Genomic DNA, 19846 nt, shown 5'->3' on the forward strand with positions numbered 1-19846 from the left:
TTGCCAAACTGTTAAATTTCACAGCAATTGTACCCAACAGTGAGATCAAGAAACGAGTCTCTAAGAAGGGAATGAACGATTGTCCTGTGCACTCCAGTGTAAAGGAGATGGGTAACAGTGAAATATCTCTTGCTGACTGACTGTCAGCCCATTTTGAACTGCTCTCACAGAGCAACTTCAGTCTTTACAGTTCAATATTCAATATTCTAATATGTCGGTATTTTAACAAATAACCATTTTAAAAACCTAACTGTATTTCAAATGTGAAGAGTGACCTCACTGTAAATACTAGCTGAAGTGTTTTCTGGAGTTTGGCTGTAATTTTGTAAAATTAAAGCACCACCCACAATCCATGATGTAATGTGGAAGAACTTTATATAAAGTTATGGAACGTTCAGTTCATCAACTCATTCCTGTGGCAGTGTGGCTGAGAGTTTACTGCAATGCTGCCCCAAATGGACAACCAGACGTGTGTTTTTGAGAAAAAGGTTCCTTCAGCCTATAATCCACCCATAATTATTGTGACCTGTATCCTCGGATTCATTGGAAATGTGATTGCTTTATGGATCTTCTGTTTTCATGTAAAGTCCTGGAGGCCAAACACTGTTTATTCACTGAACCTGGTGATTGCAGACACTCTGTTAATCTGCTCTTTACCATTTCGAGCAGATTACTTCATACGGGGCAAGAACTGGATCTTTGGTGATGCTCCATGTCGTCTGAATGTATTTTTCATCTCCTTAAACCGGGCAGGAAGCATCCTGTTCCTCACTGTTATATCGATCGATCGCTATTTTAAAGTGGTCCACCCTCACCACAGAATGAACAAGATGCCTGCAAGCTGTGCAGTGAAGGTAACAGGCGCCTTATGGATTTTCGCAGTGGCTATTTGTTCGCATCTTTTAGCAGAATCACATACCTTCAATCATGACGATGTGACGTACTGTGAACCCTTTAACATGACCCATCATCTCAGTCCTACACAAATTTGGACTGATATTGTTTTTATTGTTTTCAAGTTTGCTTTGCCAGCTCCGATTATCCTGTTCTCCACATTCTGTATAACATGGAAGTTAAAACAGATGAAAACTGAATCGAGGGGTAAATATAAACGAGCAGTAAAGCTTGTGATAGCTGTGGCAGCAGTTTTTGTACTGTGTTTCTTGCCCACAAACATTGCTGTAATCGCTGTTTTAGTTACCAGACTAACAGGCAGTGAAGGCTGCAAGTCGTATAAAATAGCTGTTGAGGTATTTTGTAATACACTGTTTATGACATATCTGAACACAGTGCTGGATCCAGTTATTTACTACTTTTCAAGTTCAAAATTCAGAAGTGCTATGATGAAAGCAGTTGCCCGTTTTAGTTTAAGATGCTTCAGATCAACAACTCGTCGTTCAATGCAACGAGGAGAACCCAGAGGAGAAATGGTTATGGGTCAGGAACTAAAAAGGATCCCGGGATGTAATCCCCGTGATCAATCCCAGTCAGATATCACATCGACTGCAATACACAGTGGTTAATTGTCAGCTTGTGTAATTAAAGTACAGACTGTCAATAATTGCTAAATGTTGGAAATAAGGCGATTTTGTCACATTTTCAAACTAGCCAATCTGTTTCTAACAAATGTGTGCTGAAATAAACTGCGGTTTTTAATTCAACTTATCCACGTGTAGAATATTTTTATTGCAAGATGATTTCTACAGGGATTTAAAGATCATGCTAAGCAATGGAAATTGAATAGTCAGAAAGCGTTGGTAGAACAGCTTCTGCATCAGAAACATTACCAATTACACCCATTTAAGCGACACCTTACTCCACCCAACCCCAACATACTCCTCCTGCACGTCATTGCTGACAGCTCTTCACTGTTCCAATAGGAAATGTGATACATCCTAGAGGTAGAAGTTTCCAACAAATAAACAAAGACTTTAAAAATGAATTAAGTAGAGACAAAGAAGAGAATTAAAAGAGAGAAAGTGAGTTGTAGAATGAAATGGAAGAAATAGATCTCATTCTTTGTATTCTCACTGCTGTTTAACTCAAGAAGGATTGGGATATTAGAAAAGTGTCTGCAGTCAAAACATGACACTGCTTTACCAGAAAACGTATGGTATTTTACTACACAATATGGTCAGGGATTTTCAATGATAAAATACATTCTTCCACAAGGAGCTGAATCCTTCTGGACTAAAGATCAGAGCAAGGAGGAAAGGGAAGAGAGTGGGTTAGAAGAAGGTAAGTGGTCATCTTGTTATGGACTGCATCAGTAGCATCTTGCTCTGTGGGATTTAACTATTTTAAATACACTGGTGGGTCGCTTTTGTCTGCTGTACTGGTTCCATATTGGAAGCACTTGAACAAGGCATCCAGTGAGGTGTGATAATCAGTGCTGATCAGCTGACTGGCTGATGTGATCCATGTCACATTGCATGGATGTGTTAAAGTAAAGGACTGTTATCACCTTCACAGGCACCAACAATGCTGAGTCCCTAGAGGTACAAGTCAGCCATGATTCTATTGAATAGCAGAATACCCGATGAACTAGATAGTCCACTCCGTTTTTCCGTTCCTATGTGGAAAGAGATGAATTCCAGGGGTGACATGAATGTGACTGCCCTCAACATCAAGGCTGCATTCAACTGAGTGTGGCATCAAGGAGCCCTGGCAAAACTGGAATGAATGGATATTGGGGAAACTCTCCACTGGTTGGACTCATAACTGGCACATAGGAAGATGGTATGATTGTGGGGGAATCAGTCACCTCAGCTCCATGCGTCCTTCAGGGTAGTGACCTAGGCCCAACCATCTTCAGCTGCTACATCAATGACTTTTTCTCCATTATAATGTCAAAAGTGGGGATGTTTGTCGATGAATATACAATGCTTAGCATTCCTCACGGCTCTGCAGATAATGAAGCAGCCCATGTTCAAATGCAACAGCATGTGGATAATATCCAGGCTTGGGCTAACAAGTAGCAAGTAACATTCATGTTACACAAATGATAGGCAATGACCATCACCAATAAGAGACACTCTAACCACTACCCCTTCACATCCAATGGTGTTACCATCACTGAATCCCCCACTGTCAACATCCTTGGAGTTACCATTGACCAGAAACTCAACTGGACTTGCCACATAAACACAGTGGCTACAAGAGGTCAGACTTTAGGAATACTGCAGCAAATAACTCTCCTCCTGATTCCCCAAAACCTGTCCACTATCTACAAAGCACAAGTCAATATTTTGATGGATTACTCTTCAATTGTCTGGATGGGTGCAGTTGCAACAACACTCAAGAAGCTCGAACCATGCAGGACAAAGCAGCTCATTTGGTTAGCACCACATCCACAAATATCCACTCTCTCCACCATCAATGTTCAGTATTAGCAATGTGGACTATCTAAAAGATGCAGCGCAGAATTTCACCAAAGATCCTTAGACAGCACCTTCCAAACCCACAATCACCTCCATCAGTAAAGGCAAGGGCAACAGATACATGCAGGTTCCCCTCAAAGCCACTCAACAGCCTGACTTGGATATATATTGCTCTTTCTTTCCAGTCAGTGTGTTAAAATCCTGGAATTCCCTCCCTAATGGCATTGCGAGTCAACCCACAGCACATGGACTGCAGTGTTTTAAGAAGGCAGCTCACCACCATCTTCTCAAGGGCAATTGAGGATGGGCAATAAATGCTGGCCATCCAGCGATGTTCATGTCCAACAGTTGAATAAAAAAAGGTCTGTAGCAAGAGTGCCTCAGGAGTTCAAGATGTTGCTTTAAGTCATTGCTCACTTCTTCAAGTGGGTTTCTTCAATATACATTGCCTATGGCCAGCAACATTTTGGTTTCTATTGAACACATGAGATATCTTTTCTCAATATTACTCAATTCATTGGGGTCCATATGAACTCAGTTGGTCATAGCATTACTAGACTTCTACAAGATTCTATCAGCCCTTTCAGATTAAGCATTTAGGCAGTTTTACATGTTTGTGATTTTGGTGCAGATGCTAACTTACGTTTTTCTGAAGTGAAACAAAAGAATCATTCTATTATTCATTTCATTGCCCAAAATGGTTATATTTCAGCCCAATAAAATTCATGTCTTCAATTCTGTATCTTGTATCTCTTATGCCATTGAGTTTAATTTTTTTGGGAATCCTTATGATCCTAAGGCTGAGCATCACAAGAGGGGCTTGTCCTTATCGATAACCATTTACAATATTTATTATTGGCATTCTTTCAGAGAGTGGTCAACTATGTTTGTTTTCATATTGCTGTCAACTGACTTAGGTCATTAGAAAATTAGGAAACTTCTGCTCTCTGTACAGTTTCATCAAGGTGTTGTCATCTCTAATAATGTTCATTGCAAAAGGAGTTTAATGCTGAATTTAACATTCATTTCTCACACTTCCCTGATGGTGTGTTCAAATCCAGTCTGGGATATCTGTGTGTCTTGCTGAAGCCTGCTTTATGCCAATATTGTATAAACCCATTAAATATATTTACATTTCCCTGCAGCAGTGATGAGGAGATGGAACCACAGGGAAATTATGATTAGATTTAATAACCTACATGCCATACATATCTGAGTGATGGAAGAGGCAGATATTTTTTATTCAGCAACAGCTCAAACAGTCACCAAAAGTCCTATTTTGCGACATGTGGGTTGTCTTTAAATCTTGGGAGTCATGAGCTAATTAGAAGCACAAGTACCCAGCTTGGGATGAGGTTTTTATTTGCTGTCCACAATGTGCCCATTGAAGTGGCATGGAGGGAAAGGTTGATAATTTACACACAGCTGTGATTGTAACCTTTACCCCATCGCCGTGGCCCAGGTGTGGGTGATTAAAATTGGGGCTTACAGAACAAAGAAAATTTCAGTGCAGGAACAGGTCCTTCGGCCCTCGAAGCCTGCACTGACCATGGTGCCTGACTTAACTAAAACCTCCTACCCTTCCGGGGACCATATCCCTCTATTTCCATCCTATTCATGTATTTGTCAAGACACCCCTTAAAAGTCACTGTCATATCTGCTTCCACTATCTCCCCCGGCAATGAGTTCCAGGCATCCGCCACCCTGTGTAAAAAATCTGCCTTACACATCTCCTTTAAATCTTGCCCCTTACATCTTAAACCCATGCCCCCAGTAATTGACTCTTCCACCCTGCGAAATGTTACATAAATTTGACAGAAATATTTCCTTTGACTCTTTCTATCCTTAATCTTGCTTGTAACAAAACTAGTCTTTCATTACCTCTTTCTTTGTCTTGTGTCCATGACACCAATATTAAATCTCACTTGAGTTCTCACCTCTGCCTAACCTTCTATTTTGCTCCATCTGCTCCATTCCCTTTCTCAATAGTATAAATCCCACCACATTTTGACCTCTCTTCAATGCTGATGAATAATCACGCAGAATTGTAACCTTAATTCTGCTCGACTCCCCACAGATAATGCTAGGACTGCTGAGTGTTTCCATCATTTTCTGTTCTTTTAGTTATCATCAGCAAAGTGATGAATAGTGCTATTGACTGGGCTATTGAGTAACAAACACCAGTATCTTACCCACTGATGCTAAATTTCAGTTTCACCAGATCACTCCGTTGCACATCCCATTGCGGCTTTGGTCCAAACATGGACATAATGGGTGTATTCCAGAGCTGGAGATTGACTGCTGTTGATATTTGGCTAAATGTGACCTCAAAGAATCCAAGAAAGGTTGAAAATAATGGGGGACACTTCATCACACAAAGAAACCTAACACAAGGTTATGGCTTTGGAAACCAATGCCTCAGTCCCAGGATATTGCTGCAGTCATTGCTGAGGGCAGCATCCTCAGTTTAACCCTCTTCAGCTATTGCATTAAGACCTTCTTTCCACCATAAGGTCAGAAGTGGGGATGTTTGTTGATGATTATACAGAGTCCACTGTCATTTGACATAATTAAACATTAAAACATGGATGCAGCAAGTTCAGGAAAACATTCAGGTTTATGCTGATAAATGGTAAGCAACTTTCACAGCAAACAAATACCGAGATAATGATTATCTTTATGAAGAGAGAGTCTAACCATCTTCCCTTGATGTTCAATAACATTATCACAGCTGAATCCTCACCATCAACATCTTGGGGATTAGCATTTAACAGACTCATAACCAGACCATCTATGTAAATAGTATAGTGACGAGACCATATCAGAGGCTGCGTATTGTGTGGAGAGTGACCTGTTTCTGCCTTCACAAAGCATTTCCATCACCCACAAGTCATCAGTGTGATGGAATAGTCTCCAGTTGCATGGATGAGGTCAACTCCCACAACAATCAAGAAGCGTAATACCATTCAGTACAAAGCAGTCTGTTTGATCAGCATCTTTTTCACCACACCAAATATTCACTCCATCCTTCACAGGCATGCAGTGCCAGTAGTGTGTATCATTTACAGGATGCACAGTGGAAACGAGAAAGGCTCCTTCAATGGATGGGTCTTCTACCACTTGGAAAGATGAAGGTAACAAGCAATGGGATCACCACTGCCTCCTAAGTTCCTCTCTAATTCACACACAATCACGATTTGGATGTATATCACCATTCCTTCATTGATGGTGTTTTAAAATCTTGGAATTCCTTATTTAACAGCACTGTGAGGGTACTTTCACTACATAATCTGCAGATGTTCAAACTCTCCACTCACCTGATGGAAGAACAGCATTGCGAAAGCTTATGGTGTTTACTATCAAATAAACCTGTTGGACTTTAAACTGGTGTTGTGAGACTTCTTAGGATGTTTAAACTGGCAGCTCATTTCTCCTAATTTAAGGATAACAAAATGGCAATTAATGCTGGCCTTACCAATCAAACAGATAAGATAACATACTTAAAATGTTCAATTTCTAGGAATATTTAATTTTAGAGGGAAATATGACATAACTTTGGGATGAATTTCTGAAAAAATGACATACTTCAAAAAACTAACAAAGGTTTCAAACTATAGGTTACCAGAAAGAAGGAAGGCAGCTACAACAGAACAAAGTAGAGATAGAATAAAGAGGAAGTAGGATAGAATATTCTGTTGCGTACTGTGTAAAGATAAGTGACATTGAAAAACTGATATCAGTCCTGTGGTATATGTGATAAAAATCAGTTGTCAAAACATAACGGTTTTACTGTCAATATTTTTCCATTTTTAATTAATTTCTGACTTCTTTGACAAAGAACACTTTTTGACAAGGAGCTGGCTGGATTCATGGTTTCTCTAGAGATCATAGAGGGGATTAAAAAGTTTCTGAACTTCCCTGTCCAAAGGTTCAACAAATTAATTTTGTACTTACAGATTGTTCCACAAGAGGGATGTATTCTCTCTGTGGAACCAAGTCACAAACAGAAAGAGCAGAGTGAATACATTGGAAACAATTTTGCTTATTTTTCAGGAACAAAGTAAAGAAATATATAACTCAAATTATTTTTCCTGTAGGGTTGAGGTCTGTGTGTTTCGACAACACGCTCCATCTTTTTTCATAATTACCAAGTCACTTCTCTATTGGATATGTGACAATACTGTACCTTTAAGAAATGTATTTCAGTCATGTTTCTGTGCTGAATATGGTTACTATTCCCTACCATTGTATCGGAGCCATTTTGTCTAGATCCAGCAGCACTGTACTGTTACTGCAACAACATGATTGATCTTAATTGATGCAGTGTTTGTTTTTATCTGAATTAATGAAGGATTCTGTTTTGTGTTTTCCTCTGCAATATTGCAGACTAGACCTTGATTGGGTTGACTGACAGTTCGATTCACACGACTGGGTACAGCTAGGCTTTCACAGAGAACTCCTTTTGGGATTTTTAGAGAGAGGTTGCTTTCACTGTATTTCTTGCTCTGTCTGAAGTGGAGACCACAATCTGCCAAGAAAGAAACTTTTATCTCTGAGATTTGACTGTTGAATTTTCTCTGGAAGTTGCTGCATGAGAATTAGAAGACAGGTGTCTGTCTGGATCACTCTCTAGAAGTATCGAAAGGCTAGAAATCTAGTACTCATGGAAGCATGTTTGATTTCTGAGCTAACTGGTTCTAAAGATGGGATTAATGTCTGGGAAAACTGCTAAATTAGAACAATAGAGTTAACTAGCTGTTAAAAATTATATTTTGTCATGTTTCAATATTTTAATTGGTAAAAGTTATGCTAATTTTTGTTGTTATATTCTAACTGTGTTCTTAAATAAAGTTTGGTTTGATAAAGGCTTCCTAGTTGGTCACTTGATTCATACTTGGAGTGAAAAACTTTATGCTCACCCTAATGCCAAAAGCAAATGTAAATGTTAGGGTCTAGACTAACTTCATAATATACTTTGGAGTTTTTGATCTGGTCCTTTACAGATAGAAAAATGTTTTTCTTTGATGTTAAGTAATAATAATGATTAATGATAATAAATATTACTTAAACCTTCTAATAGTTTTATAATGACCAATGAATACTGAATTTTGCTATTTGAGTCTCAATCTTGAACGCAAGCCAAAAACTGGCCAAGGCAAGAACAAAATACTGCCCTCAAGATATTGCCTGGTTAACATTGAAGAATTCAGCCACTGGTCAATATAAATGTCAATTATATTAACAAATCTGCTGAATCATGAATTACCTTCATTTTTGAGTGGGAAGTGTGGGGGGGGGGGAATGGAAATGGGAGATTGGGTTGTCGGAACAAGTGGGGTTCTTCATAATGTTTCTGGAGTAGTTATTCTGTTCTGTATGGAAGTGATGTGTGTGCAAAGGATAGTGTTGTGGCTGTATGTTGATTTTTATGTTATTAACAATTTTTCCACTCCGGTAATTGGACATGGAATTTTTTTAAAAATCAGTCTAGGGGCGGTAAAGAGGTATGCTTCGAGTGCAGTTTCCAGAACTCAGCTGACAGGCAAATGAACAATATGTTTGGTATAGACAAGATAACTTTAAAAGAGGAAAGGATCAGGCCAGTTTTGGAATGGGTCATAATTAAGTGCATTTGGAGCAACTAATGCAAGGAAATCAGATATTCACAGTCCATGGAAGCTGAACACAGTAATCCAAGCAAAGATCTGTACAACTGAAGTTGTAATATTTGGAAAGAGTGGTGACCACAAAGCTGAGTAACTAAAGAATTATTTATTAACAGGAATAACTGGACACAGAGAGTGAGAAAGATGCTACCGATTACTTTGACGCAAGTCTCCAGATTGCCTGGGAGAGCCTGTGCTCAGCCCTAGGATTCACTCGCTTCGGCCCAGCTGGCCAAACCGGACACATAACCCTCCTAAACCTTGCCCCTTGAATGAATTTGCTACGCATTTAAGTCTTCATTAACACATACCAACATAAGTTAAGCTGTTTACAATATAACACCATTATGCCCCTTAAATGGATTTGCTACACATTTAAGTCTTCATTAACACATACCAACAAAAGTTAAGCTGTTTACAATATAACACCATAAATGAATTATTTCGCACAGACAATTATAAAGTCAATCTGTCAGGGGGTTTTCTTTCTCTCTGGGAATGATGCAGCTCCATGAAAAGTGCCTCAACAGCAGGGGTAAATTTGATTTGACTTTCAGAAATCAGACTCCCAACTTGTAAAGATGCATCAGTGCAGATCACTTCTCCAGTTCTCATTGGAATACTACTTGACTCTACCTCAGACTAATGTATTTCCATACTGCTTTCAAACACAACAACATTCTTGGAGTGGACTCCCCACTGGTTCTCTATGTGACTTCATTCTTCTCAAGTGATCCTGATGCTTCTTCAATATTTTTACCTTGAAACTTCTACTTCATATGATACCGGGCCTGTCCTGGCCACGACAATGCCAGGGACCCATCTTTAACTAGTCCCAAAATTTTTAGTATGCATTAACATCATGCACTTCAGATTCTCAGACTTTGTAGAATCATGATGTCTCCTATTCAGTATCTCACACCCATAGGTGGTGCTGTGAGCACAGTGTTATATGACAGATGATTGGAGTAATTAGTTGATATTTTGCAGGAGAAGCCTTTATGAATTGATTGATAATTTTCTTACCTCTTTGTATTTGATTAAAGTCTGTTTTATCTCTAACCAGAAAATAGAGATTTTGTCAGCACTCTGGATATTACAATGTGGAACGAAACCCCGGTGTCAAAAAGCATTTTTATTGAAAGTGTGGACAAGTGCTGCATCAAAATACCTACCACGCAAATTTTTAACAGGACTAACTACATCATATAAAAATTATTATTATTAGTGACTTGAATGATTGTCTAAATGTAAAGGTTATTGAAGGCATTAATTGTGTTAAGAAACTGGAGGGCAATCTCCATCTTGGAAGAGGTTGCTGATGATCCTCTGTCAGCAAGCTGGTAATAACATTGCTACGTCAAACTCCTATCTCCTGGGCATCTTCATTGTAAGTAAGGGAATTCTCTTTTGCTCATTGTTTCCTTCTTCCCTTTCTTTACACGGAATATCAAATCCTTAGTAATGGCCACATTATGGATGATATGGTAAATTCCTACAACACATGCTGACTCATAGAATATTCATTACTGTGGTCTTGAAATTGGACTTGCAAATTTATGGTCGAGTTTACGATGGTCCTTCGAGTAGTCAAGGTTGGCAATAATTGACATTAACCAAGATTGAGTCAGTTCCTCACCTTCCTAGGAGACTCTAGTCACGATGCTGTGAGCAAATGAGGCATCCTGGATTGACTGAAGAGTAGATGGATCATGTCTATTGCCCAAATGAGTTGACCTGCATAATAGGATGCTGCACATCACTCACTATTTGTATGTTGTGAGAATGAGATTCCTTTTTTTCAGATGAAATGGATAGACAGGATATTTCAATCCACTGGGTGACATAACTGCAACCAGAAATTTGTGGACATCTAATCACTTGGAAAAGGTTGCTAGCACTCACCCTCTCTGCTGTGCTGGCTCCATTTGTGTCTGACTGAACTCAGACTCCGTCTGCACTTGGCATCTACGACTTACGCAATGCACAAATGTGGAGCTGTATGATATGACAGCTGCATTGAAGTTAAGTGCAAGGTTCAATAACCACTCCTAGTCTGAATGAACCACTCCTGTTCCTATATTCTTATATATAACAGAATTAATGCCAAGTTCCAACAACTGACACATCTCTCTCATAGTTTCAGAAGTTTCTCACACCATTCTCAAAATGAAAGTCCAGACAGATTTTCTGTGGTTTGTCATCCTGTGTTGTGGATATAGGTGGCTCGGGTTTTGCCTGCATGGATACTGCTGCTCACACCTGGCTTCCTATTTTCCTACACCATGTTCTCATCATTATCCTCATCAAAGCACAGGGACAATAGAATCCCCAGAGGGAAAACAATTATTTCTCCATTCAGAAGCCCCTTCAAATCACAGCAAGCTTCATCAGGTACCACTGAAATAAAAGACTTGTATTTCATGGCCACTGACTAAAACCACTTTTTAGCCAATGAAGGATTTTTTGAAGGGCATCGTTGTTGCACTGTAGGAACATCAACAACCTGCATTTTTATACATAATAACTTTGACAAAATTAAATCTCCCAAGATATTTCACAGGAGTATTATCAAATCATCGTTGACCCCTTGCCAGATAAGGAGATATTGGGCAGATGACCAAAGGCTCGATCAAAGTGATAGATTTTATGGAGCAATAATGGTGCTTTGAGTGCCCAAGTATTGTCATCAGGTGGCAATAATGTGGCATTAGCTAAGGTTAGGTCAGTACCTCAGCTTCCTATGAAGCACCCAGTCATGATGCTGTGAACAATTGAAGTTTCCTGGATTGACTAATGAGTAGATGGATCATGCCTACTGTCTAGGTCAAATTAAATGCCAAGTTGTATACAAAACTGCCCGGGTGACAGGATACAAATGTAATTGGTTCATAGATGTTTTATGAATGGAAGATTGTTTCCAGGTGATTTTTCTTACTGTTCACGGTACATAACAATGATTTAGATGTACGCATAGGGGCATGATCAAATATAAAGTAATGTATTTGTTGAGGGCAAACAAATCAGGGGAGGTACACAATAAATGGTGGGATAGTGAGAAGTGTTGAGGAATAGAAGGACCTTGGCGTGCAAATCTATAGAACCTTGATGATAGCAGGGCAGGTAGAAATGAAGGTTAAGGCGGCACATGGGATACTTTCCTTTCTTGACAAAGGCATAGATTATAACAGCAGGGAGGTTGTGCCAGAACTATATCAAACAAACAAAGAACAAAGAAAATTACAGCACAGAAACAGGCCTTTGGCCCTCCAAGCTTGCATCAAAAATGCTGCCTAACTGAATTAAAACCCCCTACCCCTCCCTCTATTCCCATACTATTCATGTATTTGTCCAGATGTCCCTTAAAACTCAGTATCATATCTGCTTTCACTACCTCCCCCAGCAGTGAGTTCCAGCCACCCATTACCCTCTGTGTAAAAAACCTGCCTCGTACATGCCCTTTAAACCTTGCCCCTCGCACCTTAAACCTATGGCCCCAATTGATTCTTCCACCCTGGGAAAAAGCATCTGACTATCCACTCTGTCCATGCCCCTCATAATCTGGTAGACTTCTATCAGGTTGCCCCTCAACCTCTGTCATTCCAGTGACAACAAATCAAGTTTCTCCAACCTCTCCTCATAGCTAATGCCCTCCATACCAGGCAACACCCTGGTAATTTTTTTCTGTACCCTCTCCAAAGCCTCCACATCCTTCTGGTAGTGTGGCAATCAGAATTGAACACTGTATTCCAAGTGCAGCCTAACTAAGGTTCTATATAGCTGCAACATGATTTGCCAATTTTTAAACTCAGTGCCCTGGCTGATGAAGGCAAGCATGCCATATGCCTTCTTGACTACCTTCTCCACCTGCGTTGCCACTTTCAGTGCCCTGTGTACCTGTACACCCAGATCCCTCTGCCTATCAATACTAGAGACATAGAGTTATAGATCCCTTCGGCCCAACTTGCCTTTTTTTTTTGAAACCCCTAAACTATTCCCAATTGCCTGCATTTGGCCCATATCCCTCTATACCCATCATACCCATGTAACTATCTAAGTGCTTTTTAAAAGATAAAACTGTATCTGTCTCTACTACTATCTCTGGCAGCTTGTTCCAGACACCCACCATGCCGTGTGAAAAAATTGCCCCTTTGGACACTTTTGTATCTCTTCCCTCTCACCTTAAACTTATGCCCTCCAGTTTTAGATTCCCCTCCTCAGCCTCCTAAGCTCCAGAGAAAAAAGTCCCAGTCTAGTCAGCCTTTCCTTATAACTCAATCCATCAAATCCCAGTAGCATTCTAGTAAATCTTTTCTGCACTCTTTCTAGTTTAATAATATCTTTCCTATAATATGGGGGACCAGAATTGCACACAGTATTCCAAGTGAGGCCTTACCAATGTCTTGTACAACTTCAACAAGACGTCCCAACTCCTGTATTCACACCGATGAAACAAAGCATGCTGAATGCCTTCTTCACCACTCTGTCCAACCGTGACTCCATTTTCAAGGAGCTATGAATATGTACCCGTAGATTCTTTGTTCTGTAACTCTCCCCAATGCCCCACCATTACCAGAGTCAGTCCTGCCCTGGTTCAATCTACCAAAATGCATTACCTCGTATTTGTCTAAATTAAGCCTTTGAAATGACAAAGGTCATTTGTCAGCCCATGGTCCCAATTGATCAAGATCCTGCTGCAATTGTAAATAACCTTCCTCACTGTCCACCATGCCACCAATTTTGGTGTCATCTGCAACTTACTAACCGTGTCCCCTATATTCTCACCCAAATCATTAATATAAATGACAAATAACATTGGGCCCAGCACTGAGCCCTGAGGCACACCGCTTGTCACAGGCCTCCAGTTTGAAAAACAATACTCTGCAACCACCCTCTGTCTTGTCAAGAAGCCAATTTTGTATCCATTTAGATACCTCTTAAGGTTTCTGCCATTTACTGTATATTTCCTATCTGTATTAGACGTATCAAAATGCATTACCTCACATTTGTCCGGATTAAACTCCATCTGCCATCTCTCCGCCCAAGCCTCCAACCGATCTATATCCTGCTGTATCCTCTGATGGTCCTCATTGCTATCTGCAGATCCACCAGCCTTTGTGTTGTTCACGAACATACTAATCAAACCAGTTACATTTTCCTCCAAATCATTTATATATATTACAAACAACAAAGGTCCCAGCACTGATCCCTGAGGAATGACACTTGTCACAGCCCTCTATTCAGAAACGCACCCTTCTACTGCTACCCTCTGTCTTCTATGACTGAGCCAGTTCTGTATCCACCTTGCTAGCTCACCTCTGATCCCATGTGACTTCATGTTCTGCACCAATCTGCCATGAGGGTCCTTGTCAAAGGCCTCCCTGAAGTCCATGTAGACAACATCCACTGCCCTACCCTCATCAAACATCGTCGTCACTTTCTCGAAAAAACTCGATCGTTAGTGAGACGTGACCTCCCCTTCACAAAACCACTTCCTCTCGCTAATATGTCCACTTATTTCCAAGTGGGAGTAAATCCTGTCTCGAAGAATCCTTTCCAATAATTTCCCTACCAGCCTGTAATTACCTGGATTATTCTTGCTACCCTTCTTAAACAAAGGAACAACATTGGCTATTCTCCAATCCTCTGGGACATCCCCTGTAGCCAGTGAGGATACCAAGATTTCTTTCAAGGCCCCAGCAATTTCCTCCCTTGCCTCTCTCAGTGTTTTGGAATATATCCCATCAGGCCCTAGTCAGATTGCAGTCAGAATATTGTGTTCATGTGTTACAGGAAGGATGTGACTGAATTCTAGAGGGTACAGAAGAAATTGATGAGGATGCTGCTAGTTCTGGAGAATTTTAGTTATGAGGAAAAATTGGACAGGAATTGAATTGTTTCCTCTGGAACTGAGAAGGCCGAAAGAAGATTTAATTGAGATGAATAAAATTATGAGGGGTGTGGACAGTGGACAGGAAGGGCCTATTTTCCTTAGCACAGTGCTCAATCACCAAGGGACACAGATTTGAAATAATTGGTCGAAAGATCAGAAGGCTGTTGAGGAGTTTTCTTTCCATCCAAAGAATGGAGAGGGTCTGGAACTCAGTGCCTGAGATGTTGCTGGAAGCAAAACAAATCTCACTACGTTTAAAGATAATCAGAAATGTGCTTGGCTTTAGATACCAAAATTCACAGGACCATGGACTAAGAGCTGAAAAGGGGATTAGACTGTTTAGGTCTTTCTCAGCTGGTGTAGGCATTATGAATCAAATGACTTCCTTCAGTGCTATACATTCCTGTGATTCCGGTGTGGGGTCTGTTCTACCCATGATATTGATTGACTGCAGTTTGTTTGATGAGTCTAGAGACTGGACGTCTCTGATAGCACATATGGGTGAGCTACACCCTTGTCGCACACAACAGGCAGTGTCCATATGGAGAAGGATTCCTAGGGACTCCAGTGTTGTTTTGGAAGCCCTGGTTCAAATTGTAGAAAGGAAGTGGGAGATCCTATTCTCCTCAGAGGGGGCAGAAAGTCACAGATGAGGAGTTCAACTCGTAGGATCTGTCCTTAATGCCAGAAAATGTTCAATGGTGTCACCAGAGTTGTCAAAGTAAGAATATTGCTCCTTTATTCTCTGTTCATACCTGCACCATCACTAGCCAGTCACTAGCCTCCCTACTCAGAATATTTGATTTGATTTTCCTGCAAGGGCCAAACAGTAGCTCACTTCAATCTCCTCCTGTTTACACCCTGCATTTCATAATCTCATTTGACCACACCTTACATCTGACACAGTGCAGATAAGATATCTGACCAAAATATCCATATTCTCTAAACACAAGCCTATCACTAACATATGTTACCTTCCTTCTAGTAGGAGAGGTTCATGTACAACTCCAGTCAGCATGCTGCCAATGAAGACGCAGGGCCCAGCTTGCGCATTTTGGGCAGAATTCTGTACCCGTCCCTGTGGTGTGTTTGGTGGTGGAGATATTTAATCAGGTGGGAGTTTGGCAGGTTAGGACTCCACTAACTTCCCACCATAGGTAGCACAGTGGTTAGCACTGCTGCCTCATAGTGCCAGGGACCTGGGTTCAAATCGGCCTTGGGTGACTGTGTGGAATTTGCATATTCTCCCCACATCTGCGCGTGTTTCCTCCTGGTGTTCTGGTTTCCTCCCACAGTCAAAAGATGAGTAGGTTAGGTAGATTAGCCATGATAAAATGTGTGGCGTTATGGGGACAGGGCAGGGCTGGGGGGAGGGTTGAGTTGGGTAAGATGCTTTTTCGAACAGTCAGTGCAGACTTAATAGACTGAAGGACTTCTTTCTGCTCTGTAGAGAGTCTGTGTTTCACCTTGACATCAATTAAATAGATGGTGGGAAGGCCTTTGGGTGGCTTCACTGCCATTTAAGTCTGTTAAATTGACAAGTGATGCCCCATTAAGTGCCTCAATCCATGCTGCTGCTAGCACCGGCCCCTTGCAGTGGAGGTTTCACCATGAGGGGAGTGTGAGAAGTAAGCACTTTCATGGTGGGAGTTTCTCATTCAAAGGCACTCAATGCACGATCGACAGACTCAGAATAAGGAAGTGGGGGAGTACACCTCTCCATACCCACCCAAGTCCATGTCCCACCTCCTCAGCCTTCCTTCCTTCTGTATGACAATCAGAACTGGGAGCCTGGTTAGTTTTCTCTTTGCTATGGTTGCTTACTTAGTGCTTGTTTTTCCTGCATTGATAATCATTTCCAGTTAAGTACAAGCAAAAGCTGCACTGTGGAACTTGATGGATGGGTGGATCCAGGGGAGCTAAATTAGGCTAATTAAACACATAATCATGGATTTATGAACACGAACACAATACTGACTTAAGAGTGAATGATCTTAGGCTATGGAGAGCACTGACAAAGGCTGGTGCTATAGAAGACACCTCTAAATGAATAACAAGTATTTCTCATTTAAAACATGTCATTTGAATTTATAAAATGAATGTAGTTTGCTTTTGGGATTTTGTGGAACTTCAGTCAATGACAAGATGCAGCAGGGCTTGATGGGAGGAAGTAGTAGACAGTGCCTGTATTCCAGAGGACAATGATTCAACTGAATGCAATTATGTTATCAGCAGTTGTTGGGAACAAGATGGCTACCAATGCCAACTTGGTGAATAGGACTATACAGCTCCGAGCTGATAACACAAGTGTAAGGTAGACATAAGGGATTTCTCAGAGTCGAAGTGTATTACATGGGTTCAAGTTGGTGGGAATCATTCTCCCATCTCACTGTCCAGTGTGCTGTGTTATTGGAAAACAGAAGGGAGGTAACATCCATAATTACTGACAAATGAAATCCCATGAATTCAGGATGTATATTGTTATTGGCTGGAGTTAATGACAGGATGATTATTGATTGATCTGTATTAATGTTTACTGGATAATGCCCACCAGAAAGGTGGCCAGTATGATTTTGGGAATGTATAATTGCTCTCATTGTTTTTCAGAGTGATATTGGGCTGGTGATGGGATACTTCACATCATTCTCCCATTCAATCATTTGGTTATTAAAGTCACGTCTTATAATCAGTGCAGTGCATTTCATGAGTCTCTGTATTAGCTTAAGTTTAGCAAATCATCGCCTGAGAAAAATCTCCCATCAACAGCAGGTATTAAAAAATTTTGTGGTAATGGATCGATAATTCCAGATAGTATTTTCCTTCTTTTTAGCTTTCTCCTGAGTACAGACTTTGTATCAATATGTAGGTGAATTAGTGCCAAGAATTCTTCATTTGCACACAAACATTTTAACAGTCCTGAATTAGATGAAGCAGAGTTTCTGGCTCTGATGAAGGGTCATCTAGATTTGAAATGTTGGCTCTATTCTCTCCCCACAGATGCTGTCAGACCTGCTGAGGTTTTCTAGCATTTTCTGTTTTTGTTTCAGATTCCAGTATCTGCAGTATTTTGCTTTTTTCTTTATTCTTTGTGTGTGTTGCTGACAAGGCCAATTTTTGGTGCACCATCCTTAATTGTATTTGGACTGGATGGGTAACTAGGCCATTTGAGAGGAGCATTAAGGAGAATCTGGAGTCTTTCCTTCTCTAAAGGGCATTAGTGAAGCAGGTAGGCTTTTATTACAGTCAGTTAGCATTTCATGGTCACCATTACTTAGACAAAGTCTGAATTCCACAATCTTTATGATTGATTTTAAATGGTGGGATTTGAATCCATGCCCTCAAGACATTAGCCTGGGCCTCTGGATTATTTGTCCAGTTAGGTTACCATGAGAGAGAACTGTATAAATAGCAAAGTGGGCCATTTCCAGAAACCCTGCTCTGGAAATCAGGTATTGGTTTAAAGCCTTGGATTTCCAGTGTTGGATCAGAGAGAATGAAACCATGTGGTAAAACTCCCCTACAGAACCATGTGGTTTGTTACTGGAATTTTTGTAGATTACATATTTATGTGGACTGTTGCCTAAGAAGATGTGTTTATGGGCTGGATTTTACCATTTTCAGTCTAAGTGCCGGATCTGGGCATAATACAGATCCAACTTAGAAATCCACTTTCACGTGCCCCCATATGCTTTCAGCCATCTCCAGGCCGATTCGCGCTGTGGGCGGGGCTTAGCGCTGTCAGAATGATCAGAGCCCTGAACCGCATATGCATAGTTGGAAAAAACATTGCAAAAGCTTGCCCATCACATCACTGCTGGGCCGGATAATCCTGCCCAAGGCCCCATCCCACTTACACACCTCCTCTCTCCCCTGTCGCTAATTTTTGAGACACTCATCCACCACCACCATGCACCTGCTCCCCCCCGCAACCTCAGCAGCACACCTGCAAGTGCTCACTCGCCTTCCCCTCAATGCTAACAAGCAACCTGCAAGGAACTTGCTGGAATGCTGTCAAACTGCTTGCAGCTGATCTGCCCTAATGAAGGGCAGCTCCATAAGAAACTCCAGAACGGACAAGCAGGCAGTACAGGACAATGTGCGCACAACCACCACCCCCGATTTTCTGATGACAACTTGGGGAGGCTGCTGGATGCAGTAGAGGCGAGGCGGGCCACCCTCTTCCTCCCAGGAGGACGCAGACCCAGGGCGGCTAATGGTCATGCGGCCTGGGAGGCAGGCGCCGCCTCGGTGAGTGCCAGGGCACTGGCCCCCCGAACTGCAAGGCTGTGCCGGAAAAAACTCAACGACCTCATCCATGCAGCAAGGGTGAACCCCATTCAGCATGCTCCCCACATCTCCTCCAGATCCTCCTATTCCCAGTACCTTGCATGCTTTCAGCTCCTTTCCCCCCAATGAGCCTCACTGTGTTTGCCCTCTAAGGATCACCACCTAATTCTCTGCATGAGTCACGCCACCATTTATTTCATGGTTCCATCCGTCTCCACAGAGGAGGACCAAGCACAACACTCGTGAGAGGTCAAAGACAGGGGATGATGAACCAGACCTCCAGGTCCTCACCCCATTCGAGGAGCGGGCGCTGGACCTCATCAGAGAAGGGGAGATGTGGGCTGCCAGTGACAGCATGATCGATCTGCCATCCAGACATGATCACCTGTCATTCCTACACTCACACTGAGACAACTTCTTAGGGTTATGGGTTTTGGGTGCAAGGGGCAAGGTGTAAAGGAGATGTATGAGGCATTTTATTGGCATTGAGAGGATAGTGGATGCCTGGAACTCTCTGCCCAGGGGGGTTGTGGAAGCAGAAACTATAGGGACATTTAAGGGGCACGTCTACAGCTACCAGAATAGGATGGGAACAGAGGCATATGGGGGCAAACAAACTT

The 19846-nt window shown here is 41.4% G+C and overlaps 1 protein-coding gene across 1 annotated transcript; it reads left to right on the forward strand.

Moving 5' to 3' along the window:
- Positions 1-455: 455 nt before the first annotated feature.
- On the forward strand, positions 456-1627 carry LOC145356086 (hydroxycarboxylic acid receptor 3-like). The gene has a single exon (XM_080208691.1). It carries the CDS (start codon positions 456-458, stop codon positions 1521-1523), a length of 1068 nt encoding a protein of 355 aa, XP_080064817.1. The 3' UTR covers positions 1524-1627.
- Positions 1628-19846: the final 18219 nt, after the last annotated feature.

This window comes from Carcharhinus amblyrhynchos, chromosome 20 (assembly GCF_965287045.1).
Source record: "Carcharhinus amblyrhynchos chromosome 20, sCarAmb.v2.hapA, whole genome shotgun sequence".
Classification (NCBI taxonomy): domain Eukaryota; kingdom Metazoa; phylum Chordata; class Chondrichthyes; order Carcharhiniformes; family Carcharhinidae; genus Carcharhinus; species Carcharhinus amblyrhynchos.

Bases quoted from the DNA above. Each gene is read 5' to 3' on its own strand.
- LOC145356086 (XM_080208691.1), top strand. From the start codon at position 456: ATGGACAACCAGACGTGTGTTTTTGAGAAAAAGGTTCCTTCAGCCTAT.